At 37.7% G+C, this 12,641-nt stretch overlaps 1 protein-coding gene across 4 annotated transcripts in view; it reads left to right on the top strand.

Annotated features, from left to right (window-relative positions):
- The window catches only part of ATRNL1 (attractin like 1), a 485,649-nt gene that overhangs the window by 293,845 nt on the left and 179,163 nt on the right, over nucleotides 1-12,641 (top strand). For all 4 annotated transcript variants that reach the window (XM_080641695.1, XM_080641694.1, XM_080641692.1 and 1 more), the window contains one exon: nucleotides 9,133-9,240. In XM_080641695.1, coding sequence (XP_080497821.1) covers nucleotides 9,133-9,240 — 108 coding nt within the window. The remainder of the gene's footprint in view (nucleotides 1-9,132; nucleotides 9,241-12,641) is intronic.

Below are 12,641 nucleotides of genomic sequence, written 5' to 3'. Positions count from 1 at the left end.
CCCAGCATTCCACTGTTCCCCTGTTGTTTCTAGCCTTTGTGTAGTTCGGTGGGCCATGTGACTATTTCTGAGAAGTGATATATGTTGCTTCTGGTCTGAGGCATTGAGAAGTCCATACAGGATTTACTAGTGTCTTCATTCACTTTCAAGCAGTTCTTGGGTTGAGATGGCAGAACCTCAAGATCGAAGCAGTGTATATTGCTGAGTTGCCAGAGGGGAGTTACCTGGACCTAGAGAAGATTTTCTGTGAGCAAGAAATACACTTTTCTATGTTAAATTTCTGAGTTGGGGGATGCATGCCTCTGCTGACTGAGTATCCAAGAAATCAGGTCAATTTCCTCAGAGGTCTGTGATCACTGCAAAGCACTGCCTCCCTATCCTCCATCAATTTCATGTCTCCTATAGCGATTTTTTCTGTAATATTTTTATTTATTTGTTTATGTAAGAATAGGTTGGATAAGTATGACATCTATGTACTATTAATTATGATTTTTAAGGACTCAGAGTAATCTTTAAAATTGGCAATGAGCATTTAATTTTTTGGCTTTTCATTTCAATTTCAGTAAGTGCAAAAAAATGAAAATGAAATGCTACCCTGCAGTGGTCTGTTGTATTTCCTATTGCTCACCAGAAAGGATGATCTTGTATCAAGCAATCGCTGAGTTTTTGACTCTTCTAGATGAAGCCATTCTGTATGATTTCTTTCATCCGGAAGTGAGATCATCTTTGGCAAAGTCTAAATCAATGATGTCATCTATGTCAACAAAGAAAGGATTCCAAATCCAAATTTTAATTTCAAAATTGTCTGAAGCACCTTCCAAAAATTCTGCAATATCTTTACATACCTTCAGGTTTGCCACTAAGAAATAGATAATAAGGCTTTCAAATCCAGGCTACGTAAATACGGCATACATCAAAGATATTGTGGGTTTGGTTCCAGTACATCGCAATAAAATGAGTAATACAATTTTTTTTTTTTTGGTTTTACCGTGTGTATAAAAGTTGCTGTAGACTGTTAGGTATATAATAGCATTATGTATGAAAAATAAAGACAATTTTTTTAAATAAATCTTTATTCAGATTATTACAATTATTTCTCCTTTTTCCCCCCCATAGCTCCCCTCCACCCATTTCCCACACCACCTTCTGCCCTTACCTCCCCCGCACTGTCCTCATCCATGGGTGTATGATTTTTGTCCATTCTCTTCATGAACCCCCCATACCCCTTTCCCCCTGAGAATTATCAGTCCACTCCCTTTCTATGCCCCTGATTCTATTATATTCACCAGATTATTCTGTTCCTCAGGTTTTTAATTCACTTGATTTTTAGGTTCGCTTGTTGATAGATATGTATTTGTTGTTCATAATTTTTCTCTTTACTTTTTTCTTCTTCCTCTTCTTTAAGAATACCTTTCAGCATTTCATATAATACTGGTTTGGTGGTGATGAACTCCTTCAGCTTTTTCTTATCTGTGAAGCTCTTTATCTGCCCTTCAATTCTGAATGATAGCTTTGCTGGGTAGAGTAATCTTGGTTGTAGGTTCTTGCTATTCATCACATTGAAAATTTCTTGCCACTCCCGTCTGGCCTGCATAGTTTCTGTTGAGAAGTCAGCTGACAGTCGTATGGGTGCTCCCTTGTAGGTAATTAACTGTTTTTCTCTTGCTGCTTTTAATATTCTTTCTTTGTCTTTTGCTCTTGGCATTTTAATTATGATGTGTCTTGGTGTGGTCCTCTTTGGATTCCTTTCGTTTGGGGTTCTCTACACTTCCTGGAATTGTAAGTCTATTTCTTTCACCAGGTGGGGGAAGTTTTCGGTCATTATTTCTTCAAATAGGTTTTCAGTATCTTGCTCTCTCTCTTCTTCTGGCACCCCCATAATTCTGATGTTGGTACGCTTGAAGTTGTCCCAGAGTCTTCTTACATTATCTTCAACTTTTTGGATTTTTTTTTTTTTTTGCTTTTTGCTTTTTCGGTTGAGTGTTTTTTGCTTCTTTGTATTTCAATTCTTTGACTTGATTCTTGTGTTCCTCTATTCTGTTTCTGGGTCTCTGTATAATATTTTTTATTTCAGTCAGTGTATGTTTAATTTCTAGTTGGTCCTTTTTCATATCTTCGAGGGTCTCGTTATATTTATCGGCCTTTTCTAGGATATTCTTAAAAAGTCTTATAACCGTGGTTTTGAATTCTATATCCAGTCGTTTGTTTTCCTCCATTTCTTTCGTTTGTGATCTGATTCTTTGACCCCGCATTTTCACTGATTCCCTGAGTTGGTAAGGTAGATATTTGTGCTAGGTTTCCAATATGGCCCAGTGGGTCTGCTTCCCCAGTTAACCTGAGGTGGACACTCTTGGTGCACCCCTTAGTGTACTGTGTGTACAGCCTTGTTGTAATTAAGTCTTTATTGTTGTTGGTATCACTGGGAAGAATTGACCTCCAGGCCAGTTGGCTGTAAGGATCAGCTGTGTCTATGCTGGGAGAAGTTCGGTGCTGGAGACAGCCTTTTAGGATTAGATTTGCCAAATTGCAATAGCCTCTGTGCTCAGCTTGGATGGGGTGGAGTCTCAGTCTTGGCTTCCTGTCAGCCTTGCCCTTGCGCGCATGTGCGCTTTCAGTCCTCCGCCTTCCCCAGCTCGAGTCTCCGCCTGAGAGTCCAGACTCCCCCCACAAGAGCGTGGGTCCCCAGGGGCTTGCCTGGAACTGGGGTTCACTGCAGTCAGAACTGGGGCTCAGTGCAGTGAGAATCCTCTGACTCCCTTCCACTAGGGAAAGCCTGTGGCAACCTCCGCAGCCTTTGTGCGCACTGGCGCGCGCGCGCGCGTGCGCATGCGCACTTTCAGTCCTCCTCCTTCCCCGGCTCCCGAGTCTCCGCCCGAGAGTCCAGACTCCCCCCACAAGAGCGTGGGTCCCCAGGGGCTCGCCTGGAACTGGGGTTCACTGCAGTCAGAACTGGGGCTCAGTGCAGTCAGGATCCTCTGACTCCCTTCCACTAGGGAAAGCCTATGGCAACCTCCGCAGCCTTTGTGCGCACTGGCCCGCGTGCGCCTTCAGACTTCTGCCTTTCCCAGCTCGAGTCTCCGCCCGAGAGTCCAGACTCCCCCTGTAAGAGCGTGGGTCCCCAGGGGTTCGCCCAGAACTGGGGTTCAGTGCAGTCAGAACTGAGGTTCAGTGCGGTCGGAGGCTTCCTTCCCCCTTCCGCCAGAGAAAGTCAGCCAGGCTCTCAGCCGCCCTTCTTCTCTGCGCGCACAAAGCCCCTTTGCTGTACCTCCAATTCTCTGTGAGCTTTTCTCGTTCCTTCTAGTTGTAGAATTTTCACTCAGCCAGCTTTCTTGTGGTTCTGGATGGTGTCCGTTCTGTCTTTTAGTTGTAGTTTTGAAATTGTTGTGCAAGGCAGCAGTTTAGGTGTTTACCTATGCCGCCATCTTGGTTTCTCCTAAAGACAATTTTTATTCCTAAAAATTCTAACCATCATTTGAGCCTTCAGTAAGTCATTGTCTTTTGCTGTTGGAGGGTCTTGCCTTGATGTTGATGGCTTATCAGGGTGGTGATTGATGAAGGGTGGCTGTGGCAATTTCTTAAAGTAAGACAACAATGATGTTTACCATATTGAACAATGCTTTTGTAGCATGAGATGCTGTTTGATAGCATTTACCCACAGTAAAACATTTTTAAAAATTGGAGTCAGTCCTCTTAAAACATGCCACTGCTTTATCAACTATAAGGTTATGTAATATTCTAAATTCTTTGTTGTCTTTTCAACAATGTTCCCAATATCTTCACCAGGAGTATATTCCATCTCAAGATACTTTCTTACTCATCCATAACAACTTTTCATCTGTTAAGGTTCCAATGTAAGATTCAGTCACATGTTCAGGCTCCAATTCTAACTCTCCTTCTCTTGCTGTTTCCACCACATCTGCAGTTACTTCCTCCACTGAAGTCTTGAGCCCCTCGACGTCATCCATGACAGTTCTTCCAAACTCCTGTTTAAGTTGCTAGTTTGACCTCTTCCCATGAATTGCAAATATCCTTAATGGCATCTAGAACAGCGAATCCTTGCCTGATTGTTTTCAATTCACTTTGCCCAGATGTGTCAGTGCACTCACTGTATGGCATCTGGAGCCTTAGGAAATGTAGCCTGGAAAAGAGTAATTGAAGTAACCTAAGCAAAATGCTATGACAAGCCACTCCCATAAAGTACTGGTATCACTGTCTATAAAAACCAATTCAGACTAGAAGTCTAGCAGCCAGATTCCCAATATTCTAAGAGTTTGAGGACTATGCCTTGCAGATCTGACCTGATATGATAGAAAATGATAGAATTTCATACTTTCTCAATTATATGACACTAAATATATTGCAACTTCTCTTTACTTCATCCAAAAGAGCAAAATTGATTGTTTATTTATATTACTCTGTAAATGTATTTGTGTAAGAGAAATACTTCATTCTATAATGTAAACTCAAGAGTAACAATAAATCATTTTGATAGTTCCTTCTATACCTTTCCAAAAACTTAGGAATATAATTTTTATTAAAAATACGAATGTAGTCCTGGTTGCTTTGGTTCAATGGTTAGAGTATCAGCCTATGGACTGAAGGGTCCAGGTTCAATTCCGGTCAAGGGCACATGCCCAGGTTGCGGGCTTAATCTCCAGTATGGGGTGTGCAGGAGGCAGCCAATCAATGATTCTCTCTCATTATTGTTTTTATCTCTCTCTCCCTCTTCCTTCCTCTCTGAAATCAATAAAAATATTGTTTTTAAAAAGAATGTATTATGATGACTTTATGCTGATATTTTTTATAATCTCAGTATTGCAATACATAGATGAGGAGCAATATGAAACTTGACGTTGATTTGAGATATAGGTCCACAAAATTGTCTCATTATAAACAAATCAATATTCACTTACTTTGGAGGATAAGACATAAATTCTAAAATAATAAAGGACATATCATAGTTTTAAAGGCTAATTCATAATTAAAATTCACATTCACATGATACAGAGTTTTATACTTTAATCCACTCATTCATTGTTCATTTATCAGATACTGTTGACTGCCAACTATGTGCTGTAGGGAATAAAAACCAAATAAACATAGATATGTGCATTAAAGGCTTCTGAGAAGCATGAAGATATAAAGAGAGAGTATCACACTAATGTAATAAATAATTCACAAGAACCATAATCACTTCAAGCTTGAGGTGGGGTAAAGGACTTTTGGAAGTGGGAGAAGGATGAATAGAACCTAAACATGGGAGGAAGGAGATGTGAAGGCAATCAGGGACAGAGTTAATTACTATTTTGTTGTGTGTGTGATTTATAGATTATTATCCTAAGATCTATTAGAGAGTTGTTTGTATGGCTTTAGGGTGGTTTGAAAATTTGGCTAGTGTGAAATTTGGAGAATGCTGTAATAATTGAAGTAGTAATATTGAGTGGAAGAATTATATATGTATACACTTGGTAGAATTAATATTCTTGGTTGCCATATTGAAGCATGGATTTTTATTTTATTTTTAATTTCAGGATTTGTAAGAGGTTTGAATAGTAAAACAGTTATGGACAACAAACATGATACTAAGAGCATCTCTTTAATTTTTAATTTTTCTTCACAACAGTGTTTATGGCAGCATGATTATTATCTATTGTATTACGATCAATTTGTTCTTCTGGCTTTATTTGTCTGTTGAATAATTGGCAGTAGCAGATTAGTTATAAAACAGATCATCTGTTATATGGCTTCTTATATGGATGTAGAAAATGTTAGGCTTCATTGTATATAAAAACCATAATCACAAAATAAATTATTTTTTAAAGTTCTTTAAAAAGTACTCTATATTCTTCTAATGTTTAGGTTGACTTTTTATCATTCTTAGTTGCAATTGGCTGAAAGCAGTTCCAAATCTAAATTTATTTTACCACAATCATGACATTTTCCAACTGTCACATGAATTTGCAACATTTGTTAAAAGGGAGACCAGTAGAGCTAAATGTGTCACTAGTGCTGGAGGAAACGGGCCTGTGGTAATTATGAAAGACCAAATTAGTGCTTGAAATTTGACATAATAATTGTACCAATGAATAGTCATAGAGTGCTCACAGTGTGCCAGCCTCTGTGCTGAGCAGCCCGATTGCATTATCTCGTTAGTCCCAACCTTACATTATTATCTCCTTTTTATCCAGAGGAAATAAGCATGAGAAAGACCTAAAAGCTCATTTGTTTATGGTCCAATAGGTAGTGGGTGGAGAAACGGGGCCTCAAAACAACCCTCTGAGGTATAGGAGTAGGTATGGGCAATGTTAATGTCCCCACTTCACAGATGGGAAAAATTGAGGCTTCGAGAGGTCTCAATAATTCGGTTAAGCTGAAACAGCTAACAAGTATACAAACTGGTGTTCAAACACAGGTCTTTCTGAATCAAGTGTAGCTATATCACCTGTCAGTATTTATATTAAATTTGGACAAAATTTAAGTGGTAAGTCTGCTGTTTATCTTTTCTTTGTTTTGACATAAAGGGGGCAAAAATTGGGAAGTAATGCATACAGATATTAACCGGCAAAAGGGTGGACAATTGTTGAGGATACTAAGGGCCCGAAATTTGTAGTGGATAATATTGTGCTATTATACTATTTTAGGCCATCAGCTCAAAGTTTCCCAGTCAGAACATTTACATTAATTTCTCAAAGTCAGAAACTCAGAATGCTGGCTAGAGTCCTTGAACCAGCCCTCTGCTGAGTACCTTGGAGTAAATTTATCCGGTTAATTCCTTATTTGTGTCCTTCACTGTATAGCACCTTCTGCCCTAATTGTTTTTATCTTAGCGTGTGTTGTTTACAAACTATAGGGTTAGGTACTGGCAAGAATATTGTTTTTTTCCTTCTTTATAAAGAGTACTGTACTAGGCATTCAGTTCTTAAAAAATAATGGAAAAGCAAAGCTCAGAAGACAAACGGGAATTTAAAAAAAATACCTTTGTATTCTAATAAATAAAAAGATGAACAATAAATATGACTGTCACTGGTTTTTCTTTATTATGAATGTTAGGGTCACAATAATATATTCCAGAAACTATTATTTGTCAAAGATAGTGAATTTGGAATATTTATAGATTTATATTACAGTTTGTGGTATCAGTTATACATTAGTTGTATTTTGTAGACCTTTTAAGTGTCGGAGAAAGGTAAGATGAGGAAACAGAAACTGTTCATTTTGTTAAAAATCAGGTAACTGTATGAGCTACCATTTGTTAACTGAGGACAACTAGTATTAATAAAGAAACTTTTTAATACAAATGTTAGAAAATTGTTTTCAAACCTAAATTATAATTTATAATTTTCTCAAAGCTATTTGCATATTACTATAGGAAAGTTACTTTGTATATTGTGTGTGTGTGTGTGCGTGCACACACACACACGCATTTGTGTTTTACCAGAGACAGAGAGCATGGTGTTTTCTATAGTTGGTATCCCTGGGCATCCTATATAATGAAAGCCTAATATGCAAATTGTCCCCTCTACCAGGAGTTCTACCAGGAGTTCTACCAGGGGGCAGCGGCGGCAGGCAGCCCGGCGAAGGGAGGCCCGGGCCGGCAGCTGCTAGGGACAGTACCTGTGCACAAATTTCGTGCACGAGGCCTCTATTTTGAAGTAACATTACGTTTGCATTCTGCATAGACATTCAGATCAGTTGGCCTCTCCCATTGAGAAAGGCACAAATAAGACTCTACTTGCTAGCAGCTTTATTTTTAAATAATATAATTTTGAGTTTATAGGAAAGCTAATAATTTGGTGGTTTAGATCACATTTATGTTTACTTTAAATGTTTTAGTACATCTTCCTTACTTCATTACTTTTTTTTAAAGAAAAACTATTATTCCTTAATAGTTGTATTATTTTTATCCCATACTGGCATGTGGATGGTCTCCTTTTAATAATAACAAAGCAAGGCCTTAAGTTCTATTTTAGCTGCACATTTCATGACCAGCGTCACTGCTGTGCCACAAGAGTTAGAACAAAATCTTAAATAATGAACTGCCACCAGGCGTTGCCTTGCATCCCTTCATCATCTAAAAGGGAATCTTGTGAATGATGCATTTCAGTACTCTATACATGTACATTCAGAGACCAGTTAGCATTTTAAATTAATGCCAGTGAATTTAAAAAAATCACGGTGAATGATGAAGCCCTTCATTGTGTTCAAGGATTTTGCCTTTCTTCAGTGATACAGTTTTCTTCTCATTTGAAAGAATATTTAATTGCATTGCTCATCCACTTTTAATATTTAATAATAGTTGTATTAGCTGTATAGAATGAGAAGGGCACAATTTGCAATATCTAGTGCCAGTCATCCATTTTTTCTTATCATGACTTAATGAATATTATAATTACAAGGACAGGCAGAAATATAAATTTGCTTGAACATTGGTTGGGACTTGCTAGTTTATTGGTGTTAGCTTGGCCAAAGCCCAGAACAGGCAAATGGGGAAAGAAACCAATATCTGGGGGTGAAGCCCTGGCACAAAACTTTTGCCACACACTCCTCATTCCTCATTTCAAACCATAAACCTAGAGGCTTTGAATAAAGTTGTAAATGTTGCCAGTAACAACTGCTCGTTCCTTAGCAATGGGCAGGGGATCTTGATGACTTACCAGGCTTAGTCTTGGAGGCATATGTTCCTTTCATCTGTATTAACGCATTCTGACAACTTTTCATTAACTTTCCTTAAACATTGTTACTGTTATTTGCTTTCAGCTAAGACAAAAGCATGAGTTAGAGCGGGAGAAACTTGGCATAGCCATTATCATAATAGCACTTCTCCCTTAAGTAACACCTCTTACTGGAAGTTTTCAAAATGCTTTTGAGCACATTTCATTAGGCCTGCTGGATGGAGGTCAGGGAGAAGTTCATTGCAGGCCATTCATTGCAGGCCATTCACTGAAAGCCTCCATGGCATATAATCCAGGCCACAGAGAAAAAACAGTTTTCATGTAGAGTGATGTAGATATGAATATGTGCATTAGCTGGTTTTTAAATTTTGACTGCCATTTGTTAAAAATAGAACAAGGTATTGTTGAATTTAATGTGTGTAAACCTATTTTAAAACAAATCATTTTTAACTCTCTGCAGCAACTGCTTCGAGAACGACAGCAGATGGCCAGCCGTCCCTTCGCTTCCGTGGACGTAGCACTGGAAGTAGGAGCCGAACAAGCAGATTTTCTGCGAGGGCCATTAGAGGTAGGAACAGTGGTGCTGAAAGGGGGCCGCTGCGATGTGCATATTTATATCTCTTCTCTAATCTGCATCTGGCTCCTGAAGCCAAAGCGAGTCTGATTATCTAGAGTTGACAGGATTCTGATACATATATTATGCCATTTTCAAGGCACATGGTTTTAATAGTATGACATGAGCTGTAACTAACGCCACTGGAGAATCTATTAGCCTAGGCTCACCTGACAGTCTTTTCCCAACAGATAGGAGCCAGAGGAATTTAAGATATATATATATATATATATGATGGAAGAAACAAAGCAACTGTATTAGTCCTTGGAGTACCCAGTGCCCCTTAATTAATGATTCACTTCTCTGTTAACAAAGTTGATTATAAAAGGTGGGTGGAGATGGTTGCATTTTAATTACATAGTTTCACTTTTGAATGTTGAGAATTGTAGAATACAGTGAGTATTTTTATTTGTGGTAATGACAGTATTAGTATATTTTATTGCAAATGCAGAAATAGAGTATGGTGAAGGAGAAATCATTATGTGCAAGTAAATGTGGTATTAAGATCCTGAAGTAATGCATGAAATAGTTTTTGAAAATAATAATCCCCAAAGAGGAAAACTCCACAGATTGTTATTAGTGACTAATCAAAGCATTTAGAGGCTGAGTTATTTGTTTGTATGTTTATTACTTTTGTATTTATATTTTATATATAGTAAGCTGATTAAGTAGGAAGATTAAGACACACTGTAGAGTGGAAATATTTTATTCCCTTTTATAAAAATGCCCTCATGTGACTTAATTTCATGTTGCTATTTTGATATTTTGCTTTTCTATAAGAAAAGCAAGGAATATAAAAATAGACTCCTCCAAAAATTTAGGAATAAATATAATTGATTCATGGGCACTATACAAAGGCCAGTATTTAGAGGACAGTTGCCTGTGGATTTTTTTTTGCTTTTGTGTTCTTGAGTTTTAACTTCTGTAGCTCACAGATTACAAGGAAGCTTGGAACATTAGGAAGGTTGTGTGTATGTCTCCCATTACTAGGGGAGAAATGAGAAGAGAGGCAGAATGGTTAAATGAAAGTTATAGTAAGTACTTTCATTTCATTTTGACCCCATTTTCAAGTAACTTCAGTAAAAATCTTTTAACAAAACCTGGACTATTTGAATACAACTTCTTTTTTCTCCCTCAACTGTTTAAAACATTCTCAAACACTGCTAAAGCTCAAGTAAGGAGATCAATGATGAACGTAAATAAGACACACACAGGCCAAGGAGGACTAGGACTAATCAAAGAACTAGAAAGCACAAATTTAAGGAACAAATGTGCTTAACATACATATACATGTCAATTGCTGCTTAATAGTGTTCAAGGATGCATTTTAGGTGTATATGTGCCCATGATTATTCACTCTTGTTTTTTTTCTAAATGTTATTTCCTTTGTTTTCATTGTGATGGTTTTAATCTTAAATTTTATTTTGTAGAGTTTTAAGTGTTCTACCTCTTCTCTCTCTAAGTTCTTATTTCCCTGTTAGTCCTTATTATATTCCTTTGTTTTCATCTTCTTTTCCTTTTGTCTCACGCCTATTTTTTGTATAAAAAACTTTTAGCTTTTTATCCCCCCCAGGCACTCTGCGAGTCTGTCTTTTAATTGGTAATCTATTTACATTGACAATAATTATTATTCCACCAAGGCTTACTTTAGCGACTCCATTTCGTGTGTGTGTGTGTGTGTGTGTGTGTGTGTGTGTGTGTGTGTGGCGGGGGGGGGGGGTGTTGTTAGTAGCCTTGCTTCTTTTTTGTTCTTTTTCCAATTTCTTTTGGATAAATTGATTTTCTTCTACTAAACTGAGCATTTCATACTCTGTTTCTGTGTTTCTCTTCGCTATTCCTTCTCAAGATTCATAATGTTGCTTATTTTTCCCTATCAATGTCTAAAGCTCATTAATAAACATTCCTGCCTAGTCCATCTCAAGCAAAATTTATACTTTAGCATACTCTCAGCTCCCACCATTCCTCCCACCCCTTGTTAAGTACTTGGAATAATTGATACCTATATTATAAGTGTCCCTATTTTTATTATGACATGTTTAAATAACAATGAACTCTCTTTGTTATCCTTAACTTTCTATATCTAGTTTTTTGCACATGGATTTATTTCATTTTTCACTGGAGTAAATCCTTCAGGAGATTTTTTCAAGGAGAAATTTTATGTGGCATATTCTTTGAAACCTTAAATGCCTACCAATATATTTATTTTGTCCTCACATGTAAATAACAGTTTATAAAATTTCAGTATCAAATAGCTCTTCTTCGAAACTTTAAGTATATTACACCATTGTCTCAAGTCTGATGTCACTTGGATTCTTTGTGCTTTCTTTGGCACCTTTCAGAATTGTCTCTTGTTTTTCAATGTTTGTAAATTTCTCTCTGATACGTATAAATTCTCCTATTTGGCACTCTGTGCAGTTTTTGAAGCCTGCAGACCTTTGCGTTGTATAACTCTGGCTAACTTCTGGTTACTATTTCTTTATTCTCTCTCCTTCTGGAATTCCCGTCAGATACCCTTGGCACTTGCAGGTGCATTGTTCGAGTCCAAGCCAGACACAGCGAGCCCCTCGCAGGCCGCGCATTGCTGCCTTCACTCTCCCAGCAGAGTGAGCCCTGCTCCTGCTGCCGGGCACGGCCGGGGGCGCCCCTGGCTCCTCCTTCCTGGACAGCAGCTCCAGCAGCTGGTCTGAGCAGCTGGTTTACTTTCCCGGGGTTTCTTATTTTTCGGAGTGTTATAGCTGTCTTGTCATATAGTTGCTGTTTTAATTATTTTATTTACATATACAATTAATATTTTGATTATATAGGTAATAAATCATCACTATAGAACAAATACAGAAATAAATAAAATTGAAATCTTCCATAATCCTACCATCCATAAGTAGTCACTGCTAGAAATTGTTTCCTTCCAGTAACATTCTCCTTTTGCATGTACATAATTCTAGAAAATTGAGAGTATGTTCTCCATGTGATTTTACTAGTACGTTCTGTGTTTTTTTGTTTTTTTCACCGCTCCCCTCTTCAGTCTCACTCAGGGCTTGGAGCATCCCCTTGTTGCCTACAATCTAAGACATGTTTTGAATTGCACTGTATTAAGCATCTACGTATGTGGCATTGTGAGAGCCATACTCAACCGTTTTGTTTACATGAAAATTGTTCTGGCTTTTGGCTTTTGTGCTCACGCTGAGGAATCTTCTAACAGTGTAATGGTCATTTCCTCGTAGTTTATCCAGCTTTTCTTCCCAATAACTCTTAAAATCTCTTTGTCTTTGGTGTTCTGTAGTTTTATTATGGTTTTCCTGAGCATAAATTTATTTGTTTTTATCTTACGGGACTATTTTGAGCTTCTTATGTCTAAT

The sequence above is a fragment of the Plecotus auritus genome, assembly GCF_963455305.1.
Source record: "Plecotus auritus genome assembly, chromosome: 9".
Taxonomy (NCBI): domain Eukaryota; kingdom Metazoa; phylum Chordata; class Mammalia; order Chiroptera; family Vespertilionidae; genus Plecotus; species Plecotus auritus.
The sequence above is the reverse complement of the archived record's forward strand: the minus strand, read 5'-3'. Positions and strand labels throughout refer to the sequence as shown.